The following is a 22,401-nucleotide window of genomic DNA, read 5'->3' on the forward strand; positions in this document are numbered from 1 at the left end:
ATCCATGTGTACAAATTTTGTTTTTAATGCTGATGATTGGGAGATTTTTTCCCAGATATATATATATATATATATATATATATATATATATATATATATATATATATATATATATATATATATATATATATATATTCAACAAACAAAGGTAAGGCAGTCGAAGTTCCAAAGCACTAACAAAATGGAGAGAATGCAAATTAAGGTCTTGCCTTCCCCCCGATGGAGAGCACCCCTCCAAAATTCGAAAATCCCCCCACCCTCTCCAAGCCTTCCACCACACATATCCACAATGTTTCTCCTTCATCCTGTCTCATCTTGGCTTCCCCCTCATCCCATCCATGTCATTCTTTGCCTACACCCTGCACCCTCCCAGCCTTTCTCGCCAACCCCATAACTCATCCTCCTAGCCTCCCACTTGTCCCATAGACTGGGGTCGCTCGTGCCCACATCACTCGTGCTAGCGCCAACCATGCCAGCCAGATGTATTTAGATATGCATTGCCTTTGCATGAAAGAGAGGTCCACTTAAAGGCATGTTCTTCTGTGCATTGTCGTTCCATCCATACACTGAAAGCCTTCTCCATACTTTCTACGTGAACATCTCGGGCGTGGGTGACCACTTTGGTGCTCGGTACAGCGCTCGCCGCAAGACTATCTCGGATCGCATTGTCGTTCTTCCGTATGTCTTGAATGGTTGATTTGTTTATTCTACACAGTGTGCCTTGAGGCCACATTCTGTCCTCTTGCCAGCTGGTCCAGCAGCTCCACTTTGTCGCTCAGACTCATCACTTTATTTTGCCTCTTGGCAGTTGACACATCACCGGCACTGGTCTTGCGCTTGGGAGCCGTGTTTGAGCAATGAGCGGAGTGAGTGGCAAAACACCGGTCAAGGCAGCGGAATGAGAAGAATGATCCAGGACATGCTATATATAAGTAGTCATGCAGGAATTGTGCGTACAGTGGTGAGAAAAAGTTTGTAAACGCTTTCCAATTTTCTCTATTCCACACAAATTTGACCTAAAATGTGATCACTTTATCAAAGTCCAAATAATCGATAAAGAGAACATGATTAAAGAAATTGCACACAAAAAAAATCTACTTTTTCATTTATTTTTTATGCAAAATGATCAAACATTCAATGGCTTTGTCGGAGAAAGCATGTGAACCTCAAGGTTAATAAGCTCAATTAAGGGGTAATTACAGTAAGGTGTTTCAATCAATGGGATGAGACTCAGGAGTGAATTTAGGTGGCCCTGCCCGATATGAAAACATAAACTTTGTTCGTCACCATCAAAGTGTGGTCTTCACCGCAAAGGTTTGTGGAAACGTGTCATGCCCCGATCAAAATAAATTTCTGATGACCTCAAAAAAAGAGTTGTCAATGTTCTTTGGTTTGGAAAGAGTTTAAAAAAAACCATTTCAAACGATGTTGAGCTCCACCATTCCACTCTCAGGCAGATATTGTAGAAATGGAGAAAATTCAACAACATTGTTACTCTTTCCAGAAGCTGTCATCCAACGAAAATCACTCCAAGAGCAATAGGGGAGTAACTGCAGAGGGTATCTGTGCCCACCCCCCCCATAACTCTACCAAACCAACTTTTTTGTCTTTTTCCCGATTAACAATTATATTTCAAGCATTATTTCAATTATATAACAATATTATATTTCAGTAACAAGCAGGTAAGTGCAGTGCAGTGGTCTTCAAGATGTATGACATCTTCCTTTTTATGGTCCCAATACACATTTGAGATGTTAACAAAAAAAAAAAATTCACGGCACTCTGGCGATATTCAAGTTGGAGTCCAAAATGGCCACCAAAATGGGCAAAATCATAGAATAAGGAAGATAACATCTCAAAAATGTGGCAAATTGGAAAAATAATCATGGGGATTTGTTTCCTGATCATTAGTTATATTACTAGTTGATGATAATTGGCTGCATACTGCTTTCTGCATTTTGGGTGGTGTTGGGCCTCTGCTGCAAACAAATCAAATCCTCGGATTCGCCTGAAGAGCCACTCATGATTGTTCTATTCTGCTATTTGCAGCACTTTCTGCCATCCATCACGTTAAAATGAGGAGGTGCCTTCCTTTGTGTCGATGCCTGCCTTTCTCACATGGCTTCGGCCTTCAGGATTGAAGAAAATACAATCAGGTTCAAAATTGATCTTTTGTGATGCTTTCTTGCACTTTACTCTTCCTTCTTGGCTGGTAGATGGTCTAGGAGCTTCAGGATCGTTCGATGGTTTACTAGCTGTTAAACGATGTAGGTTCAGGGTAAATCTTTGGTAACATCTTCGGTGATAGCCCTCGTCCTCCTAGATCTCATCAGGAATGCCCTGACAGATATCTGTCATTCGATATGAAGAACCTGGTGGTTCAGCTTCGCGACAATCCCGTATATTTTTCAGAAGTGCCAATCTATCATTTGGATTTGTCGATTATGAAAAATATGTTTACGATCCATGCTTTATTCCAGACATATGAATGACACAATGTTCCCATTTGCATTTTCTTTCCATTTCAACAACTTTCTTTTCACAATTACATTAAACTATTTCTTGCATGTCTGACATCTTGACTTGTGATCGTGATCTTGACGAGCTACGGTCTTGCTAAGCAAACTAATTTAACCTGAAGAGAGAAAAAAAATAGACATAAAAAGATTAGTACACATAATACTTGAGTGTATATAAATATTCAAAGTGCATCGGGGTGTGTATAGGGGTGTGTTTGTGTGGGTGTGTGTGGGTGTGTGTTTTCTGGCTTTCAAATTGTCTGCCATATTCAATTCCAAGTACAATAACAATAATAAACATCCTTGATAAGAATTACAAGACATATACATATTGATAAGAATACAAGAATATTCCATGGTTCTGTCTCTCTATTATTATTATTATTACATTTATGATTATTTCAGGCTGACATTTGATATTTCCAATGATTTTACCTTTGTAAAATCCATTTTGAATTACATCTTGGATTTTATGGATGGCAACAAAACTTAAGTCACCACATAGGCCTATTAGTTTCTCATAATCAGGAACATATATTACAATGAATCCAAATATTAATTTACTGTATATTATTCCTAGTTTCAGGCTGTTATATACAATTTTCTATTATTTTTATGTTTGTGGCGGCCATTTTGGATGCTATCTTGGAATTTAAGCATTGTAACAAAATTCAATCACTAGGTACTAGTTACTAATGATGAGAAACACATTATTCCAATGAATAATTTACAATTTTGTCACAGTTTTTCGCTGTTATATATAATTTTCTATGATTTTGCATATTTTGGTGACCATTTTGGACGCCATCTTGAATATCTCCAGAGTGCCGGTAAATTTATTTTGTTAACATCTCAAATGTGTAATAGGACCATAAAAGGAAGTTGGTTTGGAAGAGTCCTCGGGGGTTGGGGGGGGGGGGAGTGCACAGATACACTCCACAGAATATTAGTGACAAGGTGCACAATAATTTACGAGGTCAAAATGAACACGAGGGTAATGTCTAAGGATTTGCAGGCCTCTCTTGCATTGGGTAATATCAATGTTCATGAATCTACCTTCAGGAAAACAATGAATACGAATGGTGTGCATGGGATCAATATTGCCACCAATCTGAAGTTTGCCATAGACCACCTGGATGATCCAAAAGGCTATTGGAAGAATGTTCTGAGGACAGATGAGATAAAGGTGGAACTTTTTGGCTTAAATGATGATTGTTATATTTGGCAAAAACCAAACATTGCATTCCAACATAAGAACCTCATCTCAATCGTGAAGCATGGTGGTGGGAGGATTATGGTTTGGGGCAGCTTTTCTGCATCAGGACCCGGATGGCTTGCCGTTATTGATGGAACCATGAATTCTGCATTCTACCAGCAAATTCAACAGGAGAACGTCAAGGCATTCGTCTGTGAGCTGAAGCTCATCAGAAAGTGGTTAATGCAGCAAGGCAATGACCCTAAATACACAAATAAATATACAACAGAATGGCTGAAGGAGAAGAGATTTTGTGTTTTGGAATAGCCAAGTCAAAGTTCAGACCTTCACCCAATTGAGATGTTGTGGCAGAACGTGAAGCGAGCTGTTCTTGCAAGAAAGCCCACAACTATCTCTGAGTTGAAGTATTTCTGTAAGGAGGAATAGGCCAAAATTCCTTCAAGCTGATGTGCAGGATTGATGAAGAGTTACAATAAATGTTTTGTTGAAGTTATTGCTGCTCAAGGGAGTGCTACAAGTTGCTGAGTGTTAAGGCTCACATACATTTTCCAACAAAGAAATTGAATATTGGACCATTTTCCTCACTAAATCAATGGAAAAGTAGATGTTTTTTGTGTGCTATTTAATTAATCAGGTACTCTTTATCTGTTATTAAGATTTAGATCTGACCACATTTTAGGGGAAAATTATGCAGAAATACAGAAAAATTCTCAAAGGTTAACAAACTTTTTCTCACTATTGTAGCTGTAGGAGGGGTGAGTAATCTTCCCATTGTTTGTGTGGGGGTGTTGGCGGGTGCTAACATTTCAAGCATCTGGTGGTAGATGTGGTGAAGGTTATTAATTGTGTAACTCGTGAGGCAGGGGTGACATCTTCAGTAGCTGTTAATAGATGCGGTTAACTTTTTGAATTGTGTGACTCGCAGGGATGATGTCTTATGCAACAGCTGGTAGATACGGCGGAGCATCTTTGCAACGCAAATGGTGGGAAATGCTGCACAGCTCGGTTTATCGTGTGAATGGTGGGACATACTAACCCTAACAGCTCGCTTATAGCATAGCTGGTGGATCATATGTTTTAGAACTGTTTTACGCATGCGGCTCATGAGAGATATGTTGTTTTTTCTTTTGTGTGCCGGCAAAAAAAAACGTGAAACCGCAATGCACATGGCTGCGAATGCAGAAGCAGGTCATGTATGAGGCTCGTTGTGGATATGCTTTTGCAGACATGCAGCTGCTCTATGAATGGCTTGTGAAAGATATGTTTTCGAACTATTATGAGCATGGCTCATGGAAGATATGCTTCTGCGTACATATAGCTACTCCATGCGTAGCTGGTAGAATATATGTTTTAGATCTGTGCTATATGCATGGCACGGAGAAGTTAAATTTTGTTTTATTTTTGCCCACAAAAAAACACAAATATGTGAACCACAGGGCAGCAAATGTCGATGCAGGTCACATTTTATAAATGGCGAATACGTGTGGTCCACAAACAGCTGTAACAATCTTGATTGGTTGCTTCTGAACACCGATGTAAAGGACATAGGGTAAGTTTATGAATGCACAGAATGAACAAGATCAAGTTTTAAAAGTGATGATATTTACTATTCATCATGTTGGAGGAGGCAGGGGTGGGGAGTGGGAGCTGTGAGGGCTGTTATAAATATATTGATTGTTTGGTTCCAAGGCCACAAGATAAATGATATGAGATTTCTGCATCTTTTGCGAAAAGGAGAAGCATGTGTGCGTTACCCACTGCTTCCACTCACTTGAATTAACAGGAAATGGTGGGAATTTGACACGTTGCATCGATGGTATTTCTCACATTTCTCATACGAGAAGCACCCACACCCTACTGGAGCCATAAAGGGGGTCATGTTATTATATTGATGCCTATTTTACTCCAAGGTGATCCAGGATTACACATCCAAAAAATGGTTGCGATCGGATAAGCCGTTTTTGCGGTACTTGGGAACAGACAGACAGACAGACGGTGAATTATAGTAAGAATATATCGAGTCCGATTTGCATCCAGGAACACAACAATTCTGCTGAAACATTTTGAAATTACCACAATTTCACTAAAATGATGAAAATTATTTTAGAGAGACAATTTGACTTCTAGATTTTGCACTAGCAATGGCAGGTTAAAAGTGCTCCATTCGTTGAAGCAAATCACTGAAAACGCACACACAGCGCATGGGTGAAAGGCTTCGTTAGCATCCCAATGCCATTTTCAAAGTCCTGAATTCGTGGCAGACACCAAAGTAGAAATGCTTTCAGAAAAACAGCGACAGGTCAATTTCCCAACCCCCACCTCCTCAAACTCTATTCAGTTTTCACCCCACAGATAACTATTTAATAAGTAAATTTACCTTTGTACTCCCATCACTCCAGTAAAATTCACCAATATTCACAGAGAGCTTTTTGTCAGGTGAGGTGCCAGAGTCAAAATTTCCAATGTTTTTGAAAATTATTTTTCCATTTGCATCTCTTTCCCATATTATGAGCACATGTGGGGCAGGTGGGTCGCCGTTTTCATCAAAAAACATTGTAGCACCCGTAGTCGATTTCCATCGCACATTCCGAAGATACAACAACAGCTGAGAATCAATTATAAACGAATAAAAGCAATATTTGAGTGGTTGAGAATTGTAAGATCCCAATTTGTTCATGAAACAAATTTAAATTTTTGTGGAAATATCAGAGATACAGAACATGTAATTTGCAAAATCAAAGGCGATTTTAAAAAGGAACAATTTCTACTTACTTGCCATGGTTGAAAATCATAAATCCTGGCACATGATCCATTTTGAAACGGAGAGTTTTGGGATGTACACAATTGGATGTCCATCAAGGCAAATGCAACAACATACACAGCTTGGTAGGTGTAGGATGAAAAAATTAAATTGGAAACATCTGTAAACTTCGAGTGAACATTTTCCAATGATTGGAGGCCTGAGCACGGTGAAATGCCAATTTTTTCTCCATCCCAGGTGAATTTGAAAACGTCTTCCCACAATTCAACAATATAATCATCCAATGATTTCTCATTCCAATAAAGTGTTTTTTCTTCTCTTTTCAATGTATTATTTTTCACAATATTATATTTGTCACCAAAAAAACTTCCAATTGTCTTTTTTAGGAAGTAGAAGTAATGGCAAACACGATCTTATCCACAAAAATTCATAAATGTTTTACAAACATAAATTGATGAGGTGTGTGTGTGTGTGTGTGTGTGTGTGTGTGTGTGTGTGTGTGTGTGTGTGTGTGTGTGTGTGTGTCTAGTGTGTGTGCGCACGTGCGTGTGTGTAATACTTTTGTCTCTGAATTACGTACGTCTATTCATTAATTATTTGTTACGCACTATTGGAATGTACCTTTGACCCTTTAGACTGCTGAGACCCGTTCAAACTTTGAAGACCCTTTCAGACACCCCATGACCCTGAAGATTCCAAAAGTCCCAAAAGATCCCCAAGGCTGTGAAGACCAATGAAAATTTGGTCCCTTGCACCAACGGGCCCACTAGTTTCCTAAAATTTTGATCAAATAACATCAACAAGCAACATTTTATTACTTTCCTCAAATCAGGTCCAGGAATTGACATTTGTTTTTGATAAATTTATGTGTTGGCGGTTCAAGTTTGAAGTTGACTTTTTATTATAAACAAGTAAAATTAAAAGTGCACTAGAATATCAGACCCTTCACTTCGCTGATGGAAATATCATTCTTTGCTCTGATGGCTAATCATTAGGGAAATAAGAAAAAAGGATTCCTGGAAGTGCAGGGATAACCAGCATCGCAAGTTGACGTTCTCAGTTTCAACACGTGTGCTCATGTACTTGTAAAAAAAAAATATATATATATATATATATATATATATATATATATATATATATATTAATAAAGAAAGTAAATTTAAAAAAAAAAAGATTATTTTTTCATCACAAATCTTCCTGGCGAGGAGGAGATTGGACCATACTCTGTGCAGAGCGTTGATGCTGCTTAAGCAGTCTCCTTGGCTATTGGGCACAATCCTGGACGGGTCATCACTCCGACACAGGATACCAGCACGCTGGCACTCATTTTGCCGATGATGACAGAACTTCATGATCTTCAACAGAAGAGCAGGATTTGAACTCAGGATTCGAGGATCCCAATTCCACCACCATAACCATGAAGCCAACACCAGGCATACGTCACAAATCTTCCTGGGAGTTCCCTGAATCCACCGTATTTGGATTTATTGAAATCCGTTAATCCGTTCTCAAGTGATAACATGACAAACAGACAGACAGACATGGCTCCTTTTATCATATATATTCTAACGAAAAGAAACAAATACCTTAAGTGACACACATATAAAAATAATTGTTGTGAAACCAGTCAGGACAAAATAAAGATTCCTGCTAGCCAAGAGATTAACTTGTATGGTGGAACAGAGGTGTATCAGTAAGTTCACTGGTGAAAAGAGTACAAAAATTTTTAATTTTTTAATAAACATTTTTTTATAAACATAAACATGTTTTAATAAACATAAACAATAAACATTTTTAATGAGCTTGTAAATGAAGTGTTTCTTACCCTGCAAACGGTTAGCGAAAAGCGGGGTAACAAAATTGGTTCATGTCCGTCTGTGTCTGTCTGTCTTACGGTTTATGATCGAGGAACAACTTATTTAAATTGAATGTTAAATTTTGAATATGAATTGGAGCATGAATAGGATTACAAACCTGCCGTTTTACCGGAACTTCGCTTTGAATTTCTCCCGACTGCACATATGCACAGAGGAGTGAGATTGTATTTTTACTCTGTCTGCCTGCCTGACAGTCAAACGCAATTTTAAATCGTTCCAAAGAGGAAACTTACTGTTGTTTAAGGACATTATAAAGAACATGATGCTTTTGGCTTCACGGAAGCCATTTTTTTGTTTTAAGGACAAAGTTGTCCTTTGTTTTAAGGACAAAGCTTTTGTCCGCAGCCTGATGGAGTACTGCTCTCCCCTCTGGGCTGGTGCTCCTGCATCCCACGTTTCTCGGCTTCATGCTGTGGAAACCAAGGCATTTTGGATTTTTGGCATCTCCCGCGATGAGGCTGAGCCATTGGGCCTTTCACTCTCTCACCACATGCAGGTCAGTGGTCTTTTTGTCCTCTACCATCTCATCGATTGTCTGCGATTTGTCCCCACCATATTTCCGCAGGGCGCTCAAGGTCCGCCAACAATCCTCTTCTGGTAAAACTTCCAAAATCACGAATCACTGCTCTCCTTCACCCTTTCATTCCTCTTTTTTCTCCAGTTTGGAATAAACTCCCTCACTCTGTTCAATCCCATTCTTCCCTCCAGGCCTTTAAAACAGGTTTCCCACCACCTCTTGTAACCCCCCATCCAAATCCTCGATCTTTTCTACCCCCGTTAATTCATCCCAAGCCCACCTCCTTCAAATTCCCTGCTTTCCTTCCTGAAAGTCCCCATAATGTATTCCCCATGTTCCCCGCCCCATCCCTCTCCGTTCCACAGACCTCCTAATGTCCCTGTTCCCCACTGTTTTGTTATTCCCACTCCCACCCTCTTGTCTCATGCCCCCCCCCCATGCTGTGCGTTGTTTGTTAGCTCTCATATGAGCCTCGACAATGTATACAAAAAAAACAAAAAAACACATACAAAAGCACCAATAAGTAATGTAGCATGTTAAAACGGGTGATTCACTCGACACCGGGTAAAACCCAGAATTAATGTATTGATACGGCTTTAACCTCTTGAAATCATTAATAAATTGAATTGTATATTTCAACACTGTAGAGCACAAATCGCCTTCGTAATACTTCCAAAAACAATGCTACTGTATATACATGAACACATAGCATGAGAGGGCATGGCGTTTAAGAGTGTGCAGTATCGGGTGAAGAAGAGGCCACTGATATGACAATGCATGCAATACATACATCTTAAAAACTGCGACTCAACTTGGTCTTGCGACAGAGTGTATGAGTCGTGTATAACACTGCTTTAGTCGCACTAAACTTCCGGATATTTTCAAAAGATCTTGAAAATCATTATTTTCTTAAGATTAAGTTGAAGTGTACTGATCGTGATGTCTGGTGTTGGCTTAATAGTTTGGGTGGTGGGCTTGGGATACTTGAATCCTGAGTTAAAATCCTGCTCAGCTGTTAAATTAATACCAGGTGGGGTTAACTCAACCTGCCATCCTTCTGAGGTCGGCAAAATGAGTGCCAGCATGCTGGTATCCTGTGTCAGAGTGGTGACCCGTCCAGGATTGTGCCCAATAGCCAAGGAGACTGCTTCAGCAGCACCAACGCTCTGCACAGAGTCTGCTCCCAATGGATGGATGGATACTGTATGTACATGAACACTGTGTGGGGTATCATTCTCGATGAACTCTCTAGTTTAAAGTCGCAGTGAGTTTAAAAATGACCCTCTATTGTTGTGCAATCTGGAATATCCTCATGCACATCCAACTCTCATCACTCAAACAAGCATTCAAAGTATTTAACATTGTATTCTCCGAGTGTTGTTGAACAATTAATATCATTATTTTATTGAAAAATCATATTCATGATTTGCAACTTGGTGAGTGGGCCTGGTTTTACCTCCAGCAGAAATGGTTGTTTAGAAAATAATTGTAACGTATTGTTGTTTACCTTGCTGTCATTGAGGTGAGTAGTATCGATTATAGACCATTGGTATTGAGGCCTCACTTTCACCAGGAATTCATAAAATCCAGGAATTTCTCCGAATACTTGTATAAACCCCATCGTGCCTTGAAGTATTTGTGCATACTTGGATGAAGACAAACGCTTTGATTTAATCCATTCAGAAGTTGCTATCCATGTTTTGCCAGTCACGTTTTGTAACAGAATCTCTTCAAACAAAGGTAATATGTCTTGTTCATTTGGGTACAATATGATTACCTTCGCACTTGTCTCTGCCAAAAGTTTGCCTTCATAACAATAAAATGGAATATTAGACAGCACAATTGGAAGGGAAGTATATTTCGTTGCACTATATTATTTTTTGAGATGAAACAAACAAAAAAAAACCTCTTTTTACAAATATTTTTTGAATCTCCTCATTGTCGAATAACCCCTCTGGAGTATATGTGGGTTTAGATTTTCGTTTAGATTTTAAACTCATAAAAGTTTGTATTTTCGTTCAATTGTAAAGGTAAAGTCGACCAATTTACACAACATCCCTCTCGTGCACGAAAATGTTCCAAACTTCCAAGGGGATTTTAAAACATTTGATGTCCCTGCTGAGACATTGAGCACTTTGTGCACCTGACATGCTGTTGGGACAGCATTTTTCACCAAGTTTAGCCAACTAGCAGCATTCCTTGGACAGGTATCAAATTCTCCTGAAAATTCCATTGACAAACACGAACCAAAGACTTGCTTGTGGTGAATCTGCTTCTCTGAGTTAATTATATCTTCAATAATTAAATTCTGACAAACAAAATGTCAACCTACGTCTCAGGGATGGAAGCCCAAGTTCATATTGCTGGTCCTCCACATTGGATCGATTGTCATGGCTGTTCACCTGGAGGTAAACTTGAAAGGCGAACAACCATAAACAGGAGCGAACAACCATCAGCTAAAAACCGTTATTCAAAGAAAGATTGATCACCACTGGTGGCACCATTAACATGGTGGAGCCTCACATAGAGTGGTGAGACAAAGTTTGTGAACGCTTTCGAATTTTCTGTATTTCCACATGTTGCAACCCACATTTCTGCATGTTGTATGGACACCCAGCAGGATTAAAAACAAAACCTGTCAAAGGGCAGAGGAGCTCCTTGTGAGCCAACGGCCATCCATTTCTAGTAGTCAAGGAGCTATTTCCCATATAGGCCTTAAAATAAGGTCGTGCTCAACCCAAACCACATACAAGGTCTGAATGCATATTATGTTGGGGCAACCTCTCCTGAGCAGTTTTAGGGTGGGTGTCACTTCAAATTGTGGTATAGCATTTTTATACAGGCCATTTTGTATGGTGGGGGTCCAATAAATTTTTTTCCCATCAATGGAAAAATGTGATCCATGGTGGGTTGCTTTAGTCGATTGTATCTTTTGAACTGGTTCATTCCAATTATTATACAATGCATGGATATAAAGATAAGAGATTGGTGCATACATATAAATTACTGTCAGTGAAGTATTAGTCGAAATTCATATGTAGAATCCCATAACGCAACAAACATGTCGTAGAATTAACCTGGCAAATCGAAAAAGTGTTTTTGTGGTTTTGTATTTCTCTGTTTGCTGAATGTCTGTTGAATGCATAATTTTGGTGCCGTTCTCTGTGCAAAATGTATGATTTGTGATCTTGAGACAGTTTGCCTGTTAAATTTACGTAGAAAGACCGCGTTGGCAAAGAACGTATCCCAAATCATCTTTGGTTTGCACATGTACCATTTTGAAGAGTAATGACTTTCTGCTGATTGTTATAAAAACATTTCTTTTCGTTTCAGGTAGTTGAACAGTTCCAAAAGTACCTGGACGTTCATCTTGAAGTATCTTGACCTGTTACAAATTTGTCTTCTGGGCGACAGACTGCAGTCTGTGAGTGATTAAACCTCGTATGATTCTGTAGATTTGATGGAGACATGGATGACGATACCAGCAGTGCTCACGTGCTTCCTGATTTGCCACCACGAAAATAGAGAAAGAGAACAAACTATGACAAATGTGTACTCTGTCAAGAAGATTCACAGGATGTTCTTCGAAAGGGACAGAGCACTTCCATAGAGAGGATCGTTTCTGCACTGCAGTGCAGGCAAGATGAGCGACTGCTTTCAGATTTAGAGACTACAGACCATGGATGTATTCTGGCATTCAAATTGCTACAAGTCCTGCACTAGCAAACACAATCTCGATATTACTGCAAAGAGAAGAGGACCATCTCTGTCGCCATCTGAAGTTTCGGGATCGGATGGACGCAGATAAGCTTGGGAGACGGTCCAGATCACAGTCGAGTCTTGTAGACTGGACAAAGTGCATGTTCTGCAAGAATAGTTCCCACAAAAAAGTGCCAGAAATGCTGAATGCCAGCACATTTGAAATATGTCAATCTATCAAGGATTCTGCTGATGTGTACCAGGAAGAAAACAAATAAGAGTGTATTGCTGTCTGAACTAGAGAAACTGGGCAATACAAAAACCCGACTGCCATCACCAGAACCAAACATGCTTACCACCTTTGTAGTTGATGGTATGGCAATGGTGCAGATGGTTAAGGGAGGTGGTGCATCAATGTTCAGCCAACTGGCAACAACAATTTATGAGGTTGTGTTGGCGCCACTAGGACAAAATGACTGCAAACGTCTGGACGTTGTATTTGACCAATACAAAGATAGGTCCATAAAATCTGCGGAACATGCTACTAGAGGAACGTCAGCTTCAATAAAGATGACAGGTGACCATCCACAATGAGCAAATGCCCATTCCAAAACAGTGGGCTAAGTACATCGGAAACTCCAGGAACAACCAAAACCTATGTTCTTTTCTTTCGGAGTTCTGGTGCAAAAAAGGGCCAATCGGATCTGAAGGAAGGCCTTCACATGGTTATCGGCGGAGGCTTCAAGGATAAGGAAAAATGTGTGGACATTTCCAAAGGCACGTGTGAGGTGATGCAAGCTCTGGAATCTGATCATGAAGAGGCAGACACGAGAATACTCCTACACGCCAAACTAGCAAGCTCTGAAAGTAGCCGAGTAGTGATAGTCACCCAACACTGATGTGATGGTACTTTGCGTCACTCATTTCCAGGAGCTAGGGTGTAATGAGCTCTGGTTCCAGACTGGGGTAAAGAACAAACTCAGATATATTCAGGTTCACTCCATTGTAAACAGCCTGGGTCCAGAGCTGTGCACCACACTTCCAGCATACCATGCACTGACTGGTTGCGATAGCACTAGATCTCTTTCTGGTATAGGCAATAAGTCCTCGTTCGGAATACTCCGCAAAAGCCCTGAGCACCAGAAAGGACTGCAAAATCTCGGACAGACGCCGTCCGTTACCGAAACGACAAACAGTGATTGTGAGAAGTTTATATGCAATCTGTATACTAGTGTCCAGCGCGCTGGTACCATGTGTGACATGGTTCAATACTGGCTCTTCTGTCAAAAGAAACAGAGAAACGAGGGACTCCCGCCTACATCCGGCAGTATGTCACTACACATTAAACGGGCGAACTATCAAACGCTGGTGTGGCGCCGGGCTCTGTATGCAAAACAAGATGTGCCAGACCCAGTTGGCAACCGATGGGAAGTGACAGACAACGACCAGGAAATAATTTAATCTTTATGGATAGAGAAAGATCCAGCACCAAAAAGTCTTGTGGAGCTTAGCACTTGCCATTGCGCCAAGAGTGCCTTTTGTCGGTCTGTTTGCACGTGTAGGGTGAATGGACTTTCGTGTACCGAGGCCTGTTCGTCCATGGCTGAAAACTGCGAGAACGCTTCGAACATGTTAGAGGATGACGACGATGATGAAGCTGAGGACTAGACTTCTTAATTATGCCATGTTGGACACATTTAGATTTGTACTGATTGAGTGTCATTAATCACTGAGGTGGTGTGTGTACGTGTGTGCTCTCAGAAGAACAATGTGAAGTCCACATATGCATATCTGTCCACTGTACATTTATCACTTGAGTCACAATCCCGAGTAAATCGGATATGGTGACTAAACTTGCGAGGATTGTAAAAATTCAGGTACGTAGTATTATCTCGTATATCAGAAGGGCTAGGGCATATCAATAATGTTGCAGTGTTGATCACGTTTGCCCAAAGGGCCACCCAACCCCCGCCCCCCACCCCCCCCTCATGAAGCCACCTTTTTCTGGAATTGAATCACATATGTATACTGGAAGAATATTAATACAACACAGTGGTCGTTGGTTTATTGTGTGTTTGTGCAACATATATTTTGAGACTTTGGTGTCAAATTTTCATTAGAGAATTACTGAGAATGCTTCTCGCCACATTATTTCGATTCCATGCACACATTCTGAATATTACCCCATCCATAGCAACTCGAATCTATATGTAGTATAATCCATTCTCATTCCATCCATGTATATAATGTCAAATTTGAGCGAAAAGTTAGGAAAATACAGTCGTTTAAATCAACCCACCTCTCAACGTTGTTCTCATATTGATGTGAAAACTTGATTTGACCCCAACTATACAAAATGGCCTGAAGAAAAAAAAGGATACCACAATTCGATGTGACACCCACCATAGAAATGCTCCAGAGAGGTTGGTGTAACAGAATGTGCAAACAAACATTGTATGTATTGTGGGTTGAGAAAGACCTTTTTCCCCTGGGTCTTGCTCCTGGCCAATAGTGCCCAACTGTGTCTGCAGATGTCCTCCTGCCGTTGGATTACTTGTTTTATTTTTCGAATGTGGGTGGCAGGATTTGCTCTCCAGCCACCGTAAAACACTTCATTCCGCAAAACTCACAAATGTAAGGAAATTTGAAAACCCACTCCGTGGAGTACCACCTCTGTTGTTGCCCTTCGCAGGGAAGCTCACCAGATAACAGGTTTGGGTAAAGCCTTCCAGAGCCCCATTCCTTGATGATATTAGGAAAAACATGGGGTAATCCTGCAGGGTCAGATTGCGGTGGTGTGTGGTGCAGTGGTGCTGAAGTGTTGTCCACAAAAATAAGTGGATGCAGTGACGGACTGCTCCGGCGCATGCTCCCATACCTGACCTGACCGACCCACAGCCGTGCGCTGCATAAGAAGGAGGAGGAGGATATTGGAAGAATGTTCTTTGGACAGGTGAGTCGAAATTAGAACTTTTTGCCTTAAATGAGAAACGTTATGTTTGGTGAAAACCAAACACTGCATTCCAACATAAGAACCTCATCCCAACCATGAAGCATGGTGGTGGGTGTATTATTGTTTGGAGCTGCATTGCTGCCTCAGCACCAGGATGGCTTGCCATCATTTATGGAACCATGAATTCTCGAGTGTACTGGCAAATTCTACAAGAGAATGTCAGGGCATCCATTCATGAGCTGAAGCTCAACAGAAAGTTGAGCAGGCAGCAAGACACCAATCCTAAACACACAAGTAAATGTTCAACAGAATGGTTGAAGCACAAGAGATTTTGCATTTTGGAATGGCCAAGTCAAAGTCCAGACCTTAACCAAATTGAAATGTTGTGGCAGAAACTGAAGCGGGCAGTTCATGCAACAAATCCAACACATATCTTTAATTTGAAGCAGTTATGTAAGTTGGAATGGGCCAAAATTACTCCAAGCTGATGTGCAGGACTGATCAAGAGTTGCAGGAAATGTTTGGTTGAAGTCGTTGCTGCTCATGGAGGTGCCACCAGTTACTGAATCGAAAGGTTCACATACTTTTTCAGACAAATAAATTTAATGTTGGTCATTTTGCTCAATAAATCAAAGAAAAAGTCGATTTTCTAGCTTATCTGGAATATATATTCTGAATATGGTATTGTCATCATGTCCGTCTGTCCGTCCGTCCATCTGTCTCCTTTTTTGACTTCTCCGGCCAAACTATTGAGCTGATCCAACTGAAATGTTGCAAAAGCGTTCTTCTCCGAACTGGTAACAGGAATTGCAAAGGTCGTTCTGGTCACATAACATTAAGTAGGTAACAATGGTCGACTTATTAAATTCATTCAAAAATCGTCTTCTCCAGACACACCTGTCAAAATGACACCAAATTTGGGGTACAACATTAGGCCAGGTGAGGGATGTGAAATTGTGCAAGTCATGCCGATCACATGATCGGAAGTGTCAAAATGGTCGATTTGGTCAATTTTTGAGAAAATCATGTAAATTCCTTCGAAAACACTTCTTCTCAATAACCATGTCAGAATGATACCAAATTGGGGTAACAACGTTCGGACACTTTCCGGATGTTAAATTGCAGAGGCCAAGCTGATCACGTGACTGGAAGTGTGTCAAAATGGTGGTCACACAAATTCCTTCCAAATTTTTCTTATGATTCACAAGTCAAAATGCTAACAAATTTGGGTTGCAATATTAGGCCAGGGTAAGGATATTAAATTGCCAAAGTCATGCTGTTCACATGATCGGAAGTGTGTCAAAATCACTGACATTCAATTTTTGGGAAAATCACATAAATTCCTTCAAAAATCTTTTCCTGAACCATGAGACAGAATGCTACAAAATTTAGGTGAAAGCATCACACCATGTTCCAGATAGACAGCTGGTCCAGTGGTCATTTTGTTGTGTGCTATTTGTTTAATCAGGTTCTCTTGATTGATGATGAGTGAACTTGGAATGTAATTCCACGGAGCTTATGGGATGGCACGTCAGTCACATTTTAGGTCACATTTTAAGATCTGATCACATTTTACGTCAAATTTATGCAGAAATGCAGAAATTTCAAAAGCATTCACAAACTTTTTCTCACCACTGTATAAATCTAGGGTGGGGAAGCAGGCTATAAGTTCAAATATCTGTCTGTTGAGATGACGATGTTGCCAAACATTAGCGTGTCATAGAAAGTGAGGTGAAGCTCATTAGTTTGTGGTGGTGAGCCCTGAGGTGACTGAAGAGGCCCACCCTTGAAAGACATGTCTAACCGCAAACCTCACACTCCTGTGCTGGTTCTTGAGTGCTGGAGTTGCTGCAATAGTGATGCCTGGACTCCCACCCCTCTCCCTATTGATAAAAGCAGTCTACTTCAAAGCTAAAGACCCCACTTTTACAAGCAGCACATGAGATACTGTGAACTTGTCGAGGCACCCAAGCATCTATAGAATCTGCCACAAGGTATCTCTGTTGACTGACTCAAATGCCTTTGTTAGGTCCACAAAGGCTGAAATGGACCTTTCTGGTGTTCACGACATTTTTCCTGGATTTGCCTCGACAAAGGTCATATCGGTCGTTCTCCTGCAAGACCAAAAGCCGTTTTGTGATTCTGTAACAACACCACCCGTAAGGGTGCACATCAACCTAATCAGGAGCAGTTTGGAGAGAAACTTTCTGGCAATGGATAGGAGAGAGATTCTCCTGCAAGCATTGCAGTCCATCTTGGAAACTTTCCTCTTGAAGAGTGGCAGTATGATGGCATCCTTTATTTCTTGGGATAATGTCTGATAACCAGATGTTCAGGGAAAGCTTCAAAATCTCCTTTTGATGGCAAGAAGTCCATGGTTGAACACCTCAGGTGGTATTCCATCGCATAGTGGTGCTTTCTGAATGAGGTAGATTAGCCATTTCAGGCCACATGGGGTAGTCCAGTATCAGGTCAATACATATTAACTCATCCGTTGAAAGTCTATTCTGTAGCTCAGGGAAGTATTCGGTCCAGTACAGTGGAATACCATTCTGCTCCTTTAGGAGCGAATTACCATCCTTGCTGGGGAGTGGAAACAAATTTCTAAATGAAGGCCCATCCACCTTCTTATCTGCATTGTAGAATATTTTACTGTCTGCTGAATATCTTACTTTTACTATCTTTTACTATTCACTCGTACATAGATTGTGTTTCTGCTGCATTATGAGAGCACCAGCAATCTTTAAAGACAAACCCAGATCTTCCTCTGAACAACATTACGGGTGGTAAAATATCTGGCTCGGCTTTTTCTCTTGAATAATCTGATCAATTTCCAGGTCGCTTCCCATCAAACCATTGTTGATTATTCCTCTTGACTACACGAAGCATGTCAAAAGCAGTCTTGAAAATAGATGTCTTGAAACTATGCCACTCACCTTCAATGTCATTGGCGAGGTAAGTGTCACCCCAGGAGAGGGCATCAGTAATGTTGCAATTCAGATCCTCATGGATTATCAGATCTTGCAGTTGTGAGACTGATATCTATTTGCAAAGGCAACAACCAGTTTTGCACTGACATGGTGTAATGGTTATTGCCATCTTTGTTCTATAAGATGATAATCCATCCAGCAGTCCACCCCAGGCATTGCTATAATAATGTGTACGTCACTGATGTCTCTGCAGGATGACTGCAAAGTCTCGCAGGTGCCAATGCTTTGAATGTGGGGGCCACCAGAGTCTTGTACTTGTCTGGCTGATTGAGGTAAATGATGGTAATGACTCACAGAAAGATAGCAGTGTTCTGCACAGAAAGATAGCAACAACGTGCTATTGCTGTTACAGTTTTCCCCTCCATTTCTTCCTGTTATGCCTGGCTGGAAGACGTACTTCTGCCCAACATGGCCATTAAAGTCCCCCAACAACAATTGTTTGACCATGATTGAGATAGCAGTGTTAAGGCTTCCTCAGATCTTCATAAAAAAACACTATTTTGACTGGTCATATCGGTGAGGACTTATGCAGATGTTAAATTTGTCACATGCACTCTGATGATTATGGTTGCGTGCCGGTTGTCTGCAAGTTGAATCATATAAATCATGAAATGTTAATTGACACACTTTGGCAGTTCTGTCAGTTTGTGAACAAGCAAAAGGGCTGACTTAACCTAAAGTTAAAAAAAATACTTAACCTAAAGTACCCAGACGACCCAAAAGATCGACCCTCCCCCCCCCCCCGAGGACTCAAAAGATCCCAAGGACCCCAAAAGACCCTGAAGACCCCACATACTCCAAAGACCCCAAATACCCAAAAGACCATGAATATCAAAATACTGAAAATACCCTGAAGACCAAAAAGACCAAAAAGACCCCGAATATCCACTTGACACAAAAGACCCCAAAGTGACCCAAGGAACCAAAACACCTAAAAGACCCCAAGTATCAAAAAAGACCCCGAGGACCATGACGATCTAAAATACCCAAAGGACCCATAGGTCCATAAAGACTATGAGGACCCAAAATAACCAGGCATACAAATGACCCCAAGGACCTAAAAGACAATGATGATCCAAAGTACCTTGAGAACCCAAAGTACCCAAAAGACACATTGAGATTATCATGGACCCATGGAAATTCTGCATAATGTAAAATGTGATTTTCGGTCCCTGAAACCTCAAAACCTCCCCCAAAACCTGTAACTTCAGGTTTCATTTTGAAACCCACCACCCCACACTCACAAACAATTCCATGTCCTCAAACCCCCTCCCACCAGACCCAAACTCAGTGCTCCCCTCCCCTTTCTTCAAATCCTCAAACCTCTCAATCCCAACTCTGTCACCTCTCTGCCATCCCTCCCCCAAGCCAACTCTGTCATCCTCTCCCCTTTCTTCTTCAAGTCCTAATCTGCCTCAAACCCCAGGTACTCAATCCCTCTTCCAACCGCAAATCTACGCCCCCCACCCCTTCCCAACATCTCAATCTTCCTCTTCCAATTCCATGCACCCTCACTCCCAACTCTCTGTCGTTCCCTCCCCATTTCTTCCTGTTCTAAAAAAACATTACACAAATATACACATGGAACTTTGGCGCATGAGAAGGCCATTCGGCCTATCATGCCTGTGTTGTTCATGTTCTGATTTGTTGAGAACAATGTTAAAAGTAAATCAAGATGAAACGTTAAATTCATAATCACTTCCCTCTTTCTTCCCTTATCATTACTATAATTCATGGACCGGTGTTTGTGTGTGTGTGTTTGTTTGTTTGTTTGTTGTGGTACTCCTCCAGTTGTGGGCCAATTCCATCTAGACTTGCGACATGGGATCAGCATCACCCCAATTAGTGTGGAGAGGTGTTTTTTCTCTTTGCCGGTGGTCTTGGGGAGAGGGGGAGGTGGGGGGGATGCAAATTCTCTTTGTAAATGTGTAACGTTTAATGCTACCTCCAGCTTTTCCCTGTCCTGACAGTGCAGTATTCCTGTCCCCTTGTTTTCCAGTGCAGTGAGTGAGGTGTTTTCAATTAAAAGCACTCGGTATGTGAATGCTTCATGCACATAACTTCATGTTACTTTTGCCTACACAGTGCTGTCAATTGCATATATGCACCACCCAAATAAAGGTATGTGTCGGAAGAACGTGTTGCATGCTTGGAATAAGATCGCCCACAGGGTGCGTCTTCTGCTAGTGGGGATAATGATGGACATATTACTCTAAATAATACACAGAACAAACCAGGTGATCGACAGACAGATATAATATGGATGGAAGAGGAGAAAACACAATTTACAAGCAAAACTATACCCCAATTAAATTGAAAAACTACCAGAAAGACACAAAGCAGAAATAAAGGGTGCAGGTGAGGACTTATGCAGGTGTGAGCTGGTCCTGGACTGACCTGTGCCACAAGTACTCCACATGGCCTCATCTCTACAAGATGTTTTATACATTACATATGACTTGCCCCTCACAGATCCTCTATAAAGGAGGAATCCTCATCTCCCTGCTATGCAACAATAATTTTACAATGCTTTTAGCGACCTATCTTGTAAAAAAAAACAACTGTTAGATTCACAATCTTCACATGCAACATGAGAGGTATGAAATAGGTATGAAAATACAAATACTATTTTTTTAAAGTAAGGTGTAAAATAAATAATGAAAGAAAAACTTACCAAGTTGTTGAAAGGTTTCTTGACTTTTCACTTTTGGTAACAGTTCACAAAAAGCAATGCAAACTCCTTTGCTTTCAACCTCACTGATAATCTGATTTATACCAGCTCGACCAAAATCATCATCAACAGCAAAACCACCAACAAACACCCATTTAAAATGGAGCACCAGGCGAGCGATGGCCTCGGCATGGTGCAAGTCACTGGGTACAGTTCTCATGAAAGTGGGGAAAGATTGCTTATTACTTAAACACTTGCAGGCTGCTGCACCACTAATCTATACAAATGAAGAAGTTAAAATTTTCCAGTAATTTGAAAAACAATGTCCAACATGCACACGATCATCGACTCCTGATAATATATCTCACTCTCTCGAGAAATATATTAGGATTTAAAGAGTGCAGCGCAATTACGCAATGTTCACAGGTGTAGTAGATGAAGGTAATTTTTCAGCAAAGTGCAAGAAAAATACACCAAAAAAATCTTAATATGTACAAAGAAGGGCGTTGAGCATCTATTCTGCTGTCTCTCTCTGTCTATTATATATATATATATATATATATATATATATATATATATATATATATATATATATATATATATATATATATATATATATATATATATATATACCCCATTGTGTGTGTCTGTCTGTCTCCCTCATCCACGGCCACATCTTTCAAGATTCAACCTCCAGAACTTGGTGTACAAGTAAAACTTTGTGTGATGGGTAACATTGGTAACATCGGTAACATAGGGTATGACAATTTTTTTTTCTCCTGGGCAATGCTGAGGACAAATAAAACACTCTTTTCATGGGTAAATTCCTTATGCGCCCCCCTCCAACTGCCCCCCCAAAAAAACTGGAGGGGCCTGCAAAGCCTGACATCATGCATGAGACAAATCTAGCGGGAAGGGACATCAAGACAAATGGGTGGCAAAGGGGGTAGGGGAGCGGACTGTGAGGACATGGTCAGGGAGGGGTTAAAGCACTCTATGCACTGGTAAATTTGTCTACCTTTGCTTCTAGTTCTCGCTCAAAATGGAGGGGCCTGTCAAAATGGGGGGAAAAAAATAACCACAGGGAGCTAGGGACATCGTGTGAATGAAACATTTCTGGCAGCAAGGAACGTGCAGCTGGGGTGAGGGAGAGGAGGTGGAAGCTACTAACTTCGAACTCAGAGTATATATACAACTT

General features: G+C 40.7%; 1 protein-coding gene across 2 annotated transcripts in view; it reads right to left on the reverse strand.

Moving 5' to 3' along the window:
- LOC147035714 (extracellular calcium-sensing receptor-like) overlaps nucleotides 1–22,401 on the reverse strand; it is a 71,513-nt gene that overhangs the window by 25,445 nt on the left and 23,667 nt on the right. For both annotated transcript variants that reach the window (XM_085898287.1, XM_085898207.1), the window contains exons 3-6: nucleotides 21,207–21,480; nucleotides 10,398–10,696; nucleotides 6,508–6,873; nucleotides 6,113–6,340 (exon numbers count right to left, since the gene is read on the reverse strand). In XM_085898287.1, the coding sequence (XP_085754413.1) occupies nucleotides 6,113–6,340; nucleotides 6,508–6,873; nucleotides 10,398–10,696; nucleotides 21,207–21,480 (1,167 nt within the window). The remainder of the gene's footprint in view (nucleotides 1–6,112; nucleotides 6,341–6,507; nucleotides 6,874–10,397; nucleotides 10,697–21,206; nucleotides 21,481–22,401) is intronic.

This window comes from Eptatretus burgeri, chromosome 1 (genome assembly GCF_056783735.1).
Source record: "Eptatretus burgeri isolate ZD-2024b chromosome 1, Ebu_testis_v1, whole genome shotgun sequence".
NCBI lineage: Eukaryota > Metazoa > Chordata > Myxini > Myxiniformes > Myxinidae > Eptatretus > Eptatretus burgeri.